We start from the raw sequence: 16,179 nt of genomic DNA on the forward strand, positions 1-16,179 counted from the left end.
GGTTTTACGCCGCCTTTAGCAATATTCCAGCAATATTGTGGCGGGAGACATTAGGAATGGATCGAAACGTGGCCTCCGACATGACAAGCCAATGCTTTAACCATAGGGCTACCACGCCGCCCCGACGATCTCATTAAGAGACGGCAACCTATTATTGTTATATAAAAACAATATTCATTCGCCATGACACTATTATGAGAGACTCTTATCTTTTCCAAGGTAAATTCCTATAAGACGTTTCACGCTAATGATCTATTTACTGCACTATGACCAGTGCAACGTCGGCACAGTGGTTTTGTGTCTAGCTACAGTGCATTCAGGGACTTCAGATGAAACTGATCATTGAGGTATAACTGTGTTCCAAATGTCATGTTTAATGCTGATTTTGGTAGGACAACTGTTCCAATGAATGAGAAAGTTCGAATTCTAATCCTATATCCTGCTTAGGTTAGTTGTGTCTAGGTGAATTGCCCCCTTATCCCCTATCGTCATACCAGTCATACGCTTAGGGTGGATGGACCCTCACTCTTTGTCATTACTTCATACACTGATGCACATTGTGAAATCGGTTACCACATGTTACAGTCAGATTGTGAAACCAGTCATTTCGTGAAATGACTAAAAATGCCGGTCATTTCGTGAAATAACTAAGAGGGCGAGCCATTTCATGTCATTTAGTGTAACAACAACCAGTACACAGTTATTGTCTGGTGTGGCTGCTTTCGACACTGCAAGTGTCAAAGTGTCAAAATGACGCAAAATGGCTGGCCCTCTTAGTCATTTTACGAAATGACTGATTGCACAACCTGACTGTAACATATACAATGTACCATAGCGTCTTTCTGATTAGTCATATATTTACAACTTAAATCCCAGATAGGGAATTCTTTAGAAGCTGACACGGTTCCAGTTTGATATTAGTTTTGCTGAGCCTTTGATGAGGCCGCCATTTTGATCATAAATGGATCTAACAAAACATGTGGCAAATGTTTTGTAGATTCCTTTGGCCTAATTTGTGGTATGATGTTGATAAAACTTTGCAGCATCTATCATTTCTACGAAACGGATGGCAAAATACCAACTGTACCATTAAAAACATTCCGAACTTTGAAGAGACATTCAGCAGTGTCATAATTGATCAGGTTGGTCCTTTACATATCGTTTGGGATGAGGCCCATGGCCAGAATACCGCACTGTCATTATTCTACAGGATTCTGAAAACTCCATGACTTGACCCATTCCGTTCCCACAGAGGTTACTTGTCATATCTTCCTACGAACCTCTGTTCTAATACGGCCATATTTCGCAGTTCTCATAAAATCCCTTAGCGGCAAAATATGTCAGATTTATCTCCCTTTTTATCTGTCCAATCAGAACACGTGTTACATCGACTTAGATTGCAAGCAATGTGGAGAAATATAAATGGCATGATTGAGTTCTGTCTAGAAGAAACATTGGAGTATCGCGCTCGGGAAGAGGTTCTAGTTTTCACAGAAATTACCGAGATCTTTCGAACGATCACTTTTGAAACAAAGTCGCTGACTGCACTACTAAATCTGATTGCCTCCAATCACTAGTCTTGAATACTCGCACTATGAAAGGTTACATACGAAGATGTGACAAGTTACCACTGTGGGAAGAGAATGGACTTTGCACAGGAAGCAACTGCACGTGAGTCGAAAGAATGGCGAAATTTATACCAGTGGTCTATGTTCATATAACATTCTCGCTAAAAACAAAAATGAACACTTGAATACGGATAACTCATTTTTAAAGTGTGTTCGGTGGTACATAACAAGCCGACCAGACGAGAAGGATTTTTATGATTATGTTGAGAACTTTGTAAAGGCATTAACTGATCATTTGATCTTGAAACGATTGATAACGTAGACAGTGATAGTACTCTGCAAGAAACATGTCATGCACTTAATGATGCGGATAACTGGAATACGGATTGAATTTTTTAAGGATGCTCCACAAAAGTGTCTTCATTTACTATGTAGCTTATTTAATTTGACTCTGTATACTGGCGTTTACCAGAAAGAATGGATTTTGGGAGTACTTATTCCATTTCATGAAATATTCCATTTCACGAAAAGGGTAGCGCAGCTGATCCTGCTAACTGCAGACTCATATTCTCTTTAGAGGGTTTTGGGGAAATCTTTCCCCAAATTTTGTGCTGAAGGTCAAATGATTGTTCAGTGCTCTTGCGATAGTTGACAATCTTATATTTGGTGTCATGCCTAGATTTACTGAGGCTCAGCGCAACAATGCGATTCGTCAATTGGAGGCTGGGGAGTCTCAGCCTGCGATTGAAAGCAACTGAATGTGTCACAGAGTACCATACCATGACTTTGGCATCGCTTTCGGCAGCAAGGATCAACACGTGATCGCCCGAGGTCAGGTTAGCCCCGTGTGGCCACACCCACTCAGGACAGGTTTATTCGGCTTCGACATTTGCGGAACAGGTTCACCACGGCATCCTCAACAACATCGGTAGTGCCAGGACTCAGAGCAATTTCTGATCAGACCGCCAGGAACCGCTTACGTGAGGCTGGTATTCGTTCCAGACGACCTTTGCGAGGACCTGCCCTTACATGTCAACATCGGTAACAATGCTGCGACGTCCCGACAGAAGAGCAGGTGTATATCAAGTCGTAACGAACGCTACGCTGCAAATTGTGTACAGGAATTGGACAGACTTGGTGATGGAAGTGTGGTGATTTGGGCTGGATTCTCACACAGTGGCAGGGCAGATCTCATTCAGGTCCAGGGCAATTTGACAGTTCAACGTTACCGTGATGAAATCATCAGGCCTCATGTTCTTCCTTCTATGAACCACCAGAACGTCATTTTTCAGCATGGCCGCAGGGATTTCGTTGCTCGGAACAACGGTCAGGTTCTTGATTGGCCCTTGATTGACAGCTACAGACGTTACCTGCTCTGTTTGTGGCCTTGAGGGATGAGTGCCAACTCATTCCCAGACACGTCATCCGGAATCTGGTTCTGTCTATGGGACGCTTATGCCAAGCAACCGTTGATGCTAATGGTGGCGACACAAAATACTGACTGCTCTAGATCTGCAACCTTGACCTTGGAACACTTGTCATTTGTGACGTACAGTTTCTTGCAGCATTGAACCGTTAATGTTCATTCAGGTTTTCTTCATGACTACCCTGTACTACTGAACCTTAAGTGTATAAACTGATAACAATTTTCAGTTACGCGTTTCTTTTTTTTGAGTAGTATATATCTTCCACATATCTTTGCATTGACGAAATGAACCACTAAGGCTGCTTTCATGGAATGCTCTGCAGTTCTCTCTGTAACGCTTGTTCAAGTTCAAGTCAGGGAGTGAACATGGAGACAGTTAACACGAGTTTCTATAATGTTCCAAGCATGTTCAATAGTATTACGATCAGGTGATGGTGCAGGCCAGTCCAAATGTGTGATGTTGTTGATCTACACATCATTAACAACTCTTTTTCAGGCACTTTCATCCACGGGCGGGCACTATCATCCATAAATATGAAGTTCGGACCCACATGTGGCATCAGAAAAATGATTACAGGTAGGTTTTAAACGGTCAGACTGTATGTGTGAAATGTGGAGCACATTCATGTAGCACATTTTGCACGTGATGGTTTGGGTGGTTGTGTTCGGGTAATGATACCTATGTTATCAGATAACTCAATTTAACAGTCACTAGAAGTTATGCTTTCTTTGAATAGTTTCCTTTCAGAACCATACCGGCAGAAATCGGTATCAAGAATGACAAAGACATTACAGTGAAAATTATTGTTTTTATTTTTGTGAGGAGGAGTGGGTCTCGTTGCTATACGCATGAGTCTAACTGCATATCGGGTAACACCATTGCAGCTGGACCTAACACCACGAAGGTCAACTCGCGATGTTTCTGAACTAGAGCAGGTGTGTAATACGAGGCGAGTGTCGGCATATCGCTGAGTGGTTGAAGCTGTTTCCCATGATGTGATACAATTTGTGCATGACCGCGTATATTATTTACCCGAGAGTGCCGCCAGTCTTTTACCCCGCTTGTCCACGCTCGTGTCATCAGTGTTAGACCATAAGCATATTCTCTTCAAAAACGTAGAGGAACTGTACTTTCAATGTACGATTGTAGAAATTGGGAGATATATGTGATTGAATCAATGTTGATACAATAAAAATGGACGTTTTGAGAATGCATCACCACATGAATTTCATTCAAAGCAAAGCTGTTCGTTCAGTTATCCCCCTTGGTAGGTGATTGGAGTATGGCATGAAAATTTCAGGTGTACAATTTTAAGTCAGTAGTGTGTGATCTGATCCTGAAAACCCTGGCCATGCACAGATGCAAGAAAATTATCGAAAAACATGGTCTACAGTGATTTCTCGACCTGCCATGTAAAGTGTCCAGATTCATAATGACACCCCATGCACGTGTAGGAGGCTCCTACGTTGTGCACGTGCTTCCCATGCATTGTGCGTGCGTGTGGTGATAACGTGAAATGATGCTGCAATCACAAGATGAATGTCATTGTAACGTTCCTTAATTTGTTTTCTTTCTACCAGACTTCAAAGTTCAGGCTCCCCTACTTTTTTCACTTTTTTTCTTGGTCGCCATGAAAACCGTGACAGTTCTTTTTCCAGGGTTTGTTTTAAATAATGGCTTTATAACATAATTCTTTTGATAGATAAATTTTGTAGAGCGGGCTTACGTAGGTGAAACTCCTTGACAAAAAGTGCGGAAACTGAATCCGTTGTCCCTTTACTTTCTCAAAGCTGAAATATGTGTCAGTGTATGTTGGTTAATACTACACCATAGCTGTGTATATGGGAGACGAAATTGTTGACGTACCCATAAAATAATGAATTTCAGTAGCAATTAGTGCTTTTGTACAAATGTGACAGATTTGATCGTTGGAGACCTTTCATGATGGGACATTTTCTGGAAGGTTTACTGTGCCTAAAGGACACAAAAATGAGAAGATGTCGACTAGAACTTTCCGACTTGACTTACGTATTATCTTGAACGTGTAAACCATACCAGTAAACAATGCGAAGAGCAGCATGCGGGTCATTGGTTCATCAAGCGAAATACTGATCTGATCAACCAGCTAATTTCTGTACGAATGGGAGGCTGTATTTAGTGTTATAATTAACTTTGCAAATATACCAACACTCTTTCCTAACAGTTTATTTTCTCAAGAACTTAAACTGTTTTGTTAGAAACGAATGTCTATTACCTACACTCACAGAGAGAAAACACAGCGAATTCTTTCTTGGTTATTTTCCCTCTTTATCAGGGAAACAGTCTGGAACAGTTCTGAAGTTTTCCGAACCCCCCAAACATGTTCGTTTTGTTGACTATGATAAAGACACATTTAGGGAAGGTGGATCCACGGAACTGAACATCATGGGGAATATGAAGGTAAGAAAGGTAAAACGTCTACGACCTTGGCCGAAACTGTCATCCGGAAGGCCATAAGTCTGACAAGCAGAGGATCACTACTTTCAAAACGATTTCCAAATACTGTTAAACAAAGCAAACTGGACACCGCATTGTGGTATCAGCCGCATGTAGTCGCATGTCTCTGATTTAATGCCTGCAAGAAGATGCGAGATGTCCTGATGAATTTGTTGTTCAGAACAGACCGCAGGTATCTATGTTCACCTGTTTTATAGTTGACACAATTTCTTCCAGTGTGTTCATGCTATCATTGCATAATAACCCAGACTCTTAAGTATTGGGTGGTATCAACTTTATTTCAAAGGCATCAATAGTTGCTTATTGGTAATGAAACAACAACAAGGGTACTTTCTGGGGAAACAATCTCAACCAGTTGGTTTGAATGGATCTCTAGCACTTGAATAATGTACCAGGTACCTTTTTTATTTATCTTAGATAGGTATAATAAGCTATGGAGTGCACGACTCCATGCTGGAGCTGGTTACAAACTGGCAAGCGTGAAACTATAGGTATACAAAGTCAGGGAATGCACGACTCGAACTCCATGGGTTACATGCACGTTCGAGCTGGTTACACATCAGCTACAAAGATAATTCAGATACAGAAAACCAGGGAGTGCATGATTCCAGCAGCAAACTCCATGGGTAATGCTGGTTATACACTGGCCACAGAGAGTAGACCTCCAGCAGCAAACTCATGGGTTTGCATGTTGGAACTGGTTATTTATTGGATAAGAGAACTGTAGATTTTCAACGTGTGAAATAAATCTATTGGGCCATTTTTAGAAAGTCGGAGCATAGACCATTAGAGCATTTCCTATAATTTGTAACAAGGCAGTGTCATCCTACACACATCAGGTAATTCACATGATTTAATAAATTTGTCACAGAACATTCTACAACCTTTGGAGGCATAATATGACCATACACTGCGTCACGACCCGGATTTTGGTTCTCATTAATAGAACTGACCATACTAACTGAATATCGGTTCTTGAACTCATTAGAAGAAGGTAGACCGTCAGAATTACAGAGGTCCTTTACTTCAGTTATTCCATACTCGAACCAACTTTTAAGGTAAAAGGATGAATAAAAAAAAGTCTTAGACAAAGGTTCTCAGGGAACCCTTAGACAAAGGTTCTCAAGGAATATCTGAGACAGATCATTCTGATCAGTTATGAATAGACTTCTGTTTCTCTTTCATTATAGAAGAACACCTTTCCAACATGGGTTGTCCACAGTGCAGAACTGATCAATGTCTGAGCCAGACTCAAGCAGATGAACAAGAACATTGAAAGGGTTATTAACGTCGTTGTTAATATACCTCTTAATAGCGCCTTGTTACAATGCAGCAATAAGGGATTTTAAATCAATCATCCTATTTCCTCCTTCCCTGTAATCCTTGTTCATGTTCATCCTCTTAATCTTATCAGGTTTACCACTCCAGATAAGACTGAACAACATGTTTTCAGTACCATCCAGGAAACTTTAGGGAGGATTAGAAAGCGATGTAAAATGTGTACTGAAGTAGATAGAAGTCTTATCAGTAATGTTTCTTTCTCGCCAATTCCCAAGGATTTTCGATAAAACTTTTGGCCTTCTCCGGGTGTTAATAACCATAAGGTCATTCAGATCAGCATTTAAAACGATACCAAAAATCTCAAGTACCCTGAGCGCCAGTCCAGGCCAAATTCACTACATATTATATCTTTACTGTTAGCCACAGCTCGAATCCACGGGACCTTTGTCTTGCCTGTGTTTATTTTTAGTCCAGACATGCAATAAAAGAATATCCAGTCTTCAGGCTGACATCGGAGCCATCCAAAAAGAACTGGTTGTCATCAGCATATTGGCCTAGTTTATATTCCTTGCAAATCAAAATAATACCCTTAATATTAACATTTTCACGACTCGCGATATCCACGATCTCCGCTCCAAACAAAAATAGATGTGGCGAGAAATTTTTTTGCTTATACATCTGACAGGGCTGAAGCCTGTTTGAATTTCAAGTATCAGATGGTCAAGTACAGCTTTCAGTTTGTTAGTGATACATGTACTAATAATCTTAGACAAGGCAGTTAACAACGATATAGGGCGCCCTAATCGATTGGTGAATACGTATTGCGATGTACTGGAGCGTAATTAAGAAGTGGAATTAAGAACCAGAAGAAGTATTTTTCTTTGCGTGTGTGTGTGTGTGTGTGTGTGTGTGTGTGTGTGTGTGTGTGTGTGTGTGTGTGTGTGTGTGTGTGTGTTAGTGGTGTATCTATGCTTACAGATTGTGAAATCAGTCATTTCGTGGAATGACCGAAATAATTCAGTCATTTCATGAAATGACTAAGAGGGTGAGCCATTCGCGTCATTTTGTATAACAACAGTCAATACAACTTCAGTCACCGTGGTGATCCGAACAGTATTACTTTCGGGGAATAGCTTTCAGTTGGAATTCACATGGCGCGAGTGATAACCCCATTATTCCTTCCAGTGGAGGCTTTTCCCCTTTCACTGGGACGAACTTGAACTTCTGAATCATGGTGGTGAGGAAGAGGAAGAGCTCCATCCGGGCCATTGACTCCCCCAGGCAAACCCTTCGACCTTGAAATATGAAAACAAAAGTTCACTTCGTATAATATATGCATGCATATATTATATACACACACATATACACACACACACACACATGTGTGTGTGAGTGTGTGCGTGTCTGTACGTGTGTGCGTGTGTATGTGCACATGTGTTAACAGGTCTATTGCTTACTATATGATGCCGAGCGTATAGGTGCGTGCGTATGTAAATAACTCACCCAAAGAAAATGGGATAAATTCCTCTCTCTTCTGAATCTTGCCTTCACCATCAAGAAAACGGTCCGGCCGAAAGTTTTGTGGGTCTCCCCATACATCCTTGTCTTGGAGGACTGAATCAAGGTTCAATACGACTGAGATCCCTTTCGGGAAGGTGTATCCTCGGAACTGTACATCGTGTGGAACTGTGTGAGGGATAGTAACAGGAAGAATATTACCGTATCTCAAGGTTTCCATAATGGTGGCCTCTACGTAAGGAAGGTTCGTCTTGTCTTTCATGGATGGTGGTCTGCTCTGACCGACGTTTTCCAGAATCTCCTGGAAGCACTTCTCTTGTACATCCGGGTAGTTCAGGAAGTAGACCAGCGCCCAACGTATTGTGGTGGACGTTGTCTCAGAGCCCCCAGTGAACAGATCATCAACAGTCTTCGCCAGATTCTCCACTGCCAACACGAATGATAAGCTCAAATGCCCCCCATATCACCGCGAACACAACAATTACATGCCGACGAAAAACATGTTGAAATGCGAAAATGTTGTGACAGAATCAACCATGCCTTTACTTCGCTCTGTGTAGATTCAGTGTAGATTCCAAAAGAAAGTTCAACTTCCTCAGTCTGTCAAATGTTTACTGAACCAACAAAATTCTTCATCAGAGTTAAAAACAATAGCCAAAGCAAAGTCATGCTTTAACAATATGAGTAAAATAATACGGATTGTACAGCGTGAAGCCAAAATGAAGTACTAGTTACAGGTTTGAACAAATAAAGAAAAAAAACTATTCAAAATCAAACATCTCTGTCGTGGAAATAAATAATGCACATCCCAAGAACATCTGCAGATAATAATCTAATATCTAAATCTAAACCTAATGTCACTTACAATCTAATGTCGTTGTTTCTTGTTTCTGTTGGCGACGTTGAATCTCCTTCAAGTAAACATGGATGAAGTCGTCCCGATTTTCCTCATCATGATCCTTCAAGTGATCCTTAATGGAAGGTTTAATCATTAGATTTTCCACCATATCTATGCTGTCCACTGTTTTCCTGAACTTGAATGGGTCACCAGGCAAATATCGCACAGCAGGAAAAACGCTGAGTATTCCAGATATTGCGCTATTCTTAAAAAGTTCATCCATTGCTTTCAGAAACCTGACGAAGACAGGGTCGGTATATTCAAAACGTTTGCCAAAGACAATGGAACAGATGACATTTGACACGGCGTTCTGCACAAGACGTTCTATATTGAAACCCTGTCCTTTCTTTTCCTCCACGGCTAACACAAAGTGTGCAATTTCCTCGTGTATTTTGTCCTCCATGATAGTTCTTCCAGCCCCAAACGCTCGCAGAGTGTTGAGAGTAAAACGCCTCTGTTCATGCCACAAGTCCCCAGAAGTTCCGACTATTCCTGTTTGAAAAATAGAGTGAAATAGAATTCAGCTCTATGACGTTGCACAATTGTGGTCGTGCTTGTTGAAATTTAGCTGTAATATTTGAATCAAGGTGTTTGTGCTATGAATCAGTTCAGGGCCGTGGAGACCGCGGTTTCTCTATTGAGACTGGGCGACAAGACTATCGAGAAAGGTTCTGAAGAATTGGAGGAAACTTTTCATCTATACGGGGTCTGAATCTGGTCTTTGTTCACCTCACATTTCACGTTTCAAGGCCAGGAGTTATCGCGTTTCACCCTGCCTACTCAGCCTTGGCCTGTTTTGAATGATCCAGCACTGTTGCAGCGATGTGAATCTTATCATCACTATCTTTGTTGCCACAATGTTGCTATTATGTTATAGTTGTAATGAATTTGTTTTATACCGTTTTATTACTCTGTAATTAGTTCAGAATACATTTGTTAATTTATTCACATTTATTTGTTGTTTCAGACCTTTATATTTTGCACATACATCTCCCAAACTCTTCATTGTGAAACATCATAAAATTGGCTTCCACCATGGTGAATGGTGCATACATGCAAGCTGTGGTATTTGTGGTTCTTTGTATGTACGCCATTTGTACTGTGCCACCAAGGTATGTGGATCAGCTTTATAGTGGCACCTGGGTATAACATGGGTGAGCTGTACAGTGCTGCCAAGGTATGTGGATCAGCAATATAGCGGTGCCAATGTATGCCACTGATCAGTTGTACAGGTCTACCAAAGAATGGCACGAGTCAATTGTGCGGTGCCAGAAAGGTATGACATGGGTCAGCTACGTGTTGCCACAAAGGGTATGACATGGGTCAGGTGTACAGTGCAGCCAAAGTATGACAGGGTTAGCTGTATAGTGATGACCTGTGACAACTGTACGGTGCCACAAAGGCATGATATGGGTCAGCTGTTTAGTCCTGTCCGAGTGTAACATGGGTAAGCTGTATGTTGCTGCTAGCTGTTTATGTTGTGCACGTGCGAAACGTTTATGATAGTATGGAAATATCCTGCTTACAAACAAATAAAGCAACGAGTATTTTCAGTGTAACATCTATATCAATCTTTCATAGCGATTTTGCCTACATGTCAGTGATGGGCAAACATTCAAAGAATACATAACCTTTTGCGACTGTAAATTTGATTTATCTGATTTTATCACCCGAACACAGTCACCCATAGAAAATATGTGGCAGGAATGTTGTCACGTTTCTTGCTTTTTTTTCTCAAGGTTATTTGTGGTTTATATTAACCTTAATCTGGAAACAAATCTCCCAAACGCACCTCCTTAATGTGGAAACAAAGCTCCTGAGTTATACACATGAAAAGCATGCATTTAGTTCTAAAATGTGCTATATAAAGTCTTGCTAAGTTGAATTTAACACAGCTGAACTTTATACTGTCAATGTGGAGGTACGGAAAAGGCCATTTTGTGAGTACATTTCTGGTTTCAAATCAACCCTGAAAACTTGGCTTCGGTGATTTAGTGTGACGTTTTCATGCAGTTGTATGCACACTGAGGTTACAGTTGCATTGATTATCTTTATTCTCTTGTGGAGAATGTCACAGTTTAAGGCAACTACTTGTGCAGTGACCTAAGAATGTAATAAACGTATTTAGTCTCAGAAGGGTTTTATTTTCCTTTTGTCGTGATATGTGCAGAACGAACATCCATAAGGTTTCCTTTTTATTTGCGAAAGAATGTGCTGCATTCTTCATACATACCCTGATCGGTGTAAATCGATCTGTAAACGGGTCTTAACTTCATGTATATGGATGATAATGCCCGTCCATAGAAGATGATGCCAGGGAAAGATCAACAACATAACAAATATGGACTGACCTGTAATGTCACTTCATCTTAATGCCCTTGAACATAGGACATTATTCGGAGTAGTATTCACGGTCACAATGTTCGTGTCAAAATTGAATGCACGTTGTTTGTGTTCGTGTACACAAAATTTTCACTTTCATAAGCGTGTGTGTAAGTGTTTATGTGGACAACGCTGTGCAATAAGGTAAATGACAACTAACATCGTATCATGAACCACACACATTCTGCTTACAATGTATTGGCATGCTTTCAGCAATGAAAATCATCGACAAAATTAACAGTCATTATGACTGTCGTGGCTGTCATGTATTCCATGTCCTCGTCTGATCAGGAGCCTGATTCACTGATTAGATTCACTGTGAAACACCTTCAGTTTTGCTAAAATATAAACAGAACGCACCTTTTCCTTTGGAGTAGAAATCAGTCAGAAACGAGTGTCCTCTGTCGGAGAAGACGTCTGCGTCCTTGACTATGGCTTCTTTAAGGACGTTGTAGCCATTGAGGACGATGACAGGCTTGTGGAAGACATACAGACTGAAAATGTCGCCATACTTCTGTCGGAGGTTCTTAAACAAGACCCGAGAATCAGACTGCATGGAGAGGGCGTTCCCCAGGAACGGAAGGAGAGGCGGACCTGGGGGAAGTCCAGGTGCCCGCCGCATTGACAGCCATAACACTACCAGCACCACGACCAGAAATAAGGCAACTGTTGTAACTTCAAAATCCCACATGATGATTGTACGTTAATATCCAATCTCTCTAAAACCTGACACGAGAGAGCGAGACTTACTGCGACTGTCGAGTGTCACATTCCCACAACTGACTGATTTAGAAACCCAGGTTGTCAATGCTTACTGAGTGAACGAGTCACGATGTGATCATGTCGTGCACATGTGCACAAAAGGCCAAGGTCTGTCTCACAGACTCAAGAGACACCACACAAAATGAAAATATTAACCACATTTAGTAACGTTGGGAAATATACATGTCATCCGGAGGCCATATGAGCAACTTTTGAAATCTACGTATCACCTGGTTCTCAGATTTACACACATTTTTGCTAAAGTAAAGAACACACGTGTGTGCATGCGTGCGTGCGTGTGTGTGATGTAGTAGGCCGAGGGTGGGGTGGTGGTGGCGTTGGGGTGGTGGTGGATCGGTATTAGGATCCTGATAAGCCTTTCTGATGAGTAGGTAATATCCTTACTTTCAAAAAAGATGGTCACAATGTAGTAATGATTCCCGGTGTAAATTACTGCTGTAAATGTGAAAACCTGCAAGCACGTGATATGACTCCTTTTTGATTCGGAATACAGATGTTATCCCATACGGATGTTTTACTCAAATTTCAGTTACCCGACGGAATATACCGTACACCTATTTTCATTTCATCCTTGGGGAAGAATCTGTAGAGATTGCAACTGGTTACATAACTAAGCAGTTTTACTATGTATTGAAAGCTTACTACCTGACAGCATATGTGTTGTTCTTGAGTTTTCATTTTTAATTTTGCTGACGAGTGTCTGATTTGGTATACATCATTATATAATTATGTTAATCATTTAGGCATCCCAACATCATGGAATACAATGTGTACTTATTATCTGCGAGAGTACGAAACTTATTGTCTCAATCCTCTTCTGTAACTGAGAGAAACTGTTAGATGTATCGTCGTACAGTCTACATGAAATCGAAACTGAAAATTGCTAAATAAATGGAAAACTAAACTGGGTAAACATTGCTAATCGTTATTATTTATATATATATCTGTTTTAAATTATCAGTGTGCAGATCATGTCACTAACATAAAACTGATGGATGTATGGCGAAACTGGGTTCAGTCTTGAATGTTCCAAAGTAAATTTCTTCAGCTGTATCAAGGAATGATGAGGTACGCTCGTGGTTAACGAACATTTGCTTGAAAATGATAAAAAAAATACAATTGCCCCGAGGCTATAACAAATGCTTACACATAATTCACAAGTATAACAACATGAGCATCCATTTAATTCTTGTACCCCTCGGTATATATACTCTCAATCGCTTGTGTCTCCAGGTGACGGTGAATCAGTGGTTTAGGGGTCTATTGCAATTCGTGTGCATGTGCGTGTGTTGATGACGCTACATTGATGCCCTGTAACATCACTATTTGATTATGACTGACAAACACATGTTCATGATATGGTCGAAATCGTACCATGGATTAGCAGATGTATCATGACAAGTTTTTTGCAGATGGCTTCAAACTCGCGTTTACAAAAGCCTATAAGTTCGATCACAATACTTCACTTTACATTTCTGTTCTCTCAACATGCTCACGTCAAAACTTATTTAAATTCGAATTGCAGATTAAATATTAAGGCAATACCTAGTATGCCAAATTGTCGTTACCGTGACAACCCTGTGATATTTCATCTTATGTAAGAGAGTAATAAATACGATGCTAGGTATGGCATTACTACTGCAGATTACAGTATGTCATGATAATTTGTTTCAACTCTATCACTTCTAGCTGGGTATCTATACAATCATATGTGTAATGGAGAACTTGCCTCGTTACTTTTCTCAGTAATATGAATACATATGTATGTATCGTGAAACCGGCAGACACCCATGGAAGAAAGTGTTTGCCTACCTGTAACAACGATGTCCTGTATCTATAAAAGAGGCATAGCGTATAGATAAATATCATGTATTTGTATCTTGGTCCTTTAATGATGATACATACTGGGATCTTTCACAATAATCTCTCTGGCTATCAGACTTAGGGTACTTCTTATACACAACCCGTATTTCTATTATTACATCTATACAGTAACATTCTTCGAACGTTTGCCGTATACGTCAGTGAGACACATCGCACACTACCCCTTTCTCCTTTCATGCTTTCAAACGATTGTTACAAGTTCAAAGAATCCTGGTCAAAGTAGCACAACCTTAATACTACTATATATATTGTCATCACTTTCTTTCTTTATATATACTGTTAAAAAATCAGTGTTTAGTGTTTTAAGATTTAACGAATTGTTTAAATGTAAGCCAGTTGGTGGTTTTACACAGGCGTACGCACGCACACACACACACACACGCCCACACACAGAGAGCTTTTTAAACATAATAGTTATAATGGATAGAAGAAAGGGCATGTCGCAGAGGTTACAAATTTTTTTTGGCGGAAATTTTGCTCCACCAACCTACTTCTACAGGCAAACAATGGCAGGAAGTTATAACCATAGAGAAGGAGAGCCAAACCATAGAGCCAAGGAGAAAGGGATATATGTGAGTTATTTTCCAAAGACAAGTTCAGATTTGAGTACATGATGCAACAGTACCCTTACAAGGACAGTGATTGACAATACTGGCATCCTCAAGAGTACGAACAAAGGTGGAACCGAGAAATCAGCTGACCGACAACCGGTCATGTTTTCATCGACAAGTGGACAAACAGGGGAGGGCACTCTGGATACTCATCGTGATTATGGTGATGCCGACACAAACAAGTAAGATAGGGCCCTGGCCTCTCTATTCTATGCTGGAATGTAGAAGGACTGAGGAAACATGTAAATAATGAATTCTCAGACTTTAAAAACCTATGTATGCTATATGATGTGATAGGTCTGTGCGAAACATTCGTACGGCATACTGAGGAGTTTAGGGATTTTTTAGAAGGCTATCATGTGTACAACTGTGTTCGTGTTAAAGTGAAAACAGTGGGTAGGTACAGTGGTGGTGTGTCTGCTTTCGTAAAAAGATACCATGTCAGTGGTGGTTATGTTAGTCGTGTGTTCGATAATTTTGCAGATGCAATTGTTTTACTTATAAAAACCTCAAAGTTAGGACTTGATCGTGACATGATATTGATGTTTGTGTACATTCCCTCAGAATCCTCCCCAGTATATGACATCGTGGATACAGATGGAATGACACGACTATCCGGGTACATGGAGTTGATTATGCAGACCTATGATAATCATCATGTGTTGTTAGCAGGGGATTTTAATGCTAGAATGAGGGAGTTTTTAGACTACATACCAGGTGACAATTTGACGCATATATTACAAGATTGCGATGACTACCCATCTGATTATTTTGATATTCCGAGGAATACAGGAGATAATAAGCACTATAATAATTATGGTATTAAACTTGCAAATTTATGTTGTATTTTTGGTGTGCACACCTTAAATGGCAGACTCTTCAATGATCTTGCAGGTAATATGACATGTGTAACTCATAATGGTTCAAGCTTAGTAGACTATTGTATAGCTTCCAGTGATTTGTTTCAGTACTTCAATGACTTTAGGATTTTAGAACGAGATGACTCCTCCCATTTTCCACTTTCATGTACCCTGTCATGGTATAATTATGCTGATAATGGAAGAACTGATGCGGTTATATGTCCAGACACCTGTAATGTTGAGCCATGGTATAAATATATATGGAACGAGGAAAACAGGGGCACTCTTTCTGATTAATTTTCAAAAGCTGTTCATATGAGTATATGACTCCTTATATAAATCTGTGGAAGATGATGTAGTACAATGTGTTCTTGGTGTTCCAAGACTGTACCAATCAGCAGCTTTATGTGTGAGGGTAAGTTATTCTTGTCATAGAAGAGTAACACGTGGCGCCAACACCAACAGCCACCT

At 40.4% G+C, this 16,179-nt stretch overlaps 1 protein-coding gene across 1 annotated transcript; it reads right to left on the reverse strand.

The window, feature by feature from the left end:
- Window positions 1–5,748: 5,748 nt before the first annotated feature.
- On the reverse strand, window positions 5,749–12,444 carry LOC137287129 (cytochrome P450 2J6-like). Its single transcript, XM_067819274.1, has 4 exons — window positions 11,931–12,444; window positions 9,156–9,680; window positions 8,276–8,716; window positions 5,749–8,067 (listed from the first exon to the last, which is right to left on the reverse strand). Exons 1-4 carry the CDS (start codon window positions 12,259–12,261, stop codon window positions 7,889–7,891), a joined length of 1,476 nt encoding a protein of 491 aa, XP_067675375.1. The 5' UTR covers window positions 12,262–12,444; the 3' UTR covers window positions 5,749–7,888.
- Window positions 12,445–16,179: the final 3,735 nt, after the last annotated feature.

The sequence above is a fragment of the Haliotis asinina genome, chromosome 6 (genome assembly GCF_037392515.1).
Source record: "Haliotis asinina isolate JCU_RB_2024 chromosome 6, JCU_Hal_asi_v2, whole genome shotgun sequence".
NCBI lineage: Eukaryota > Metazoa > Mollusca > Gastropoda > Lepetellida > Haliotidae > Haliotis > Haliotis asinina.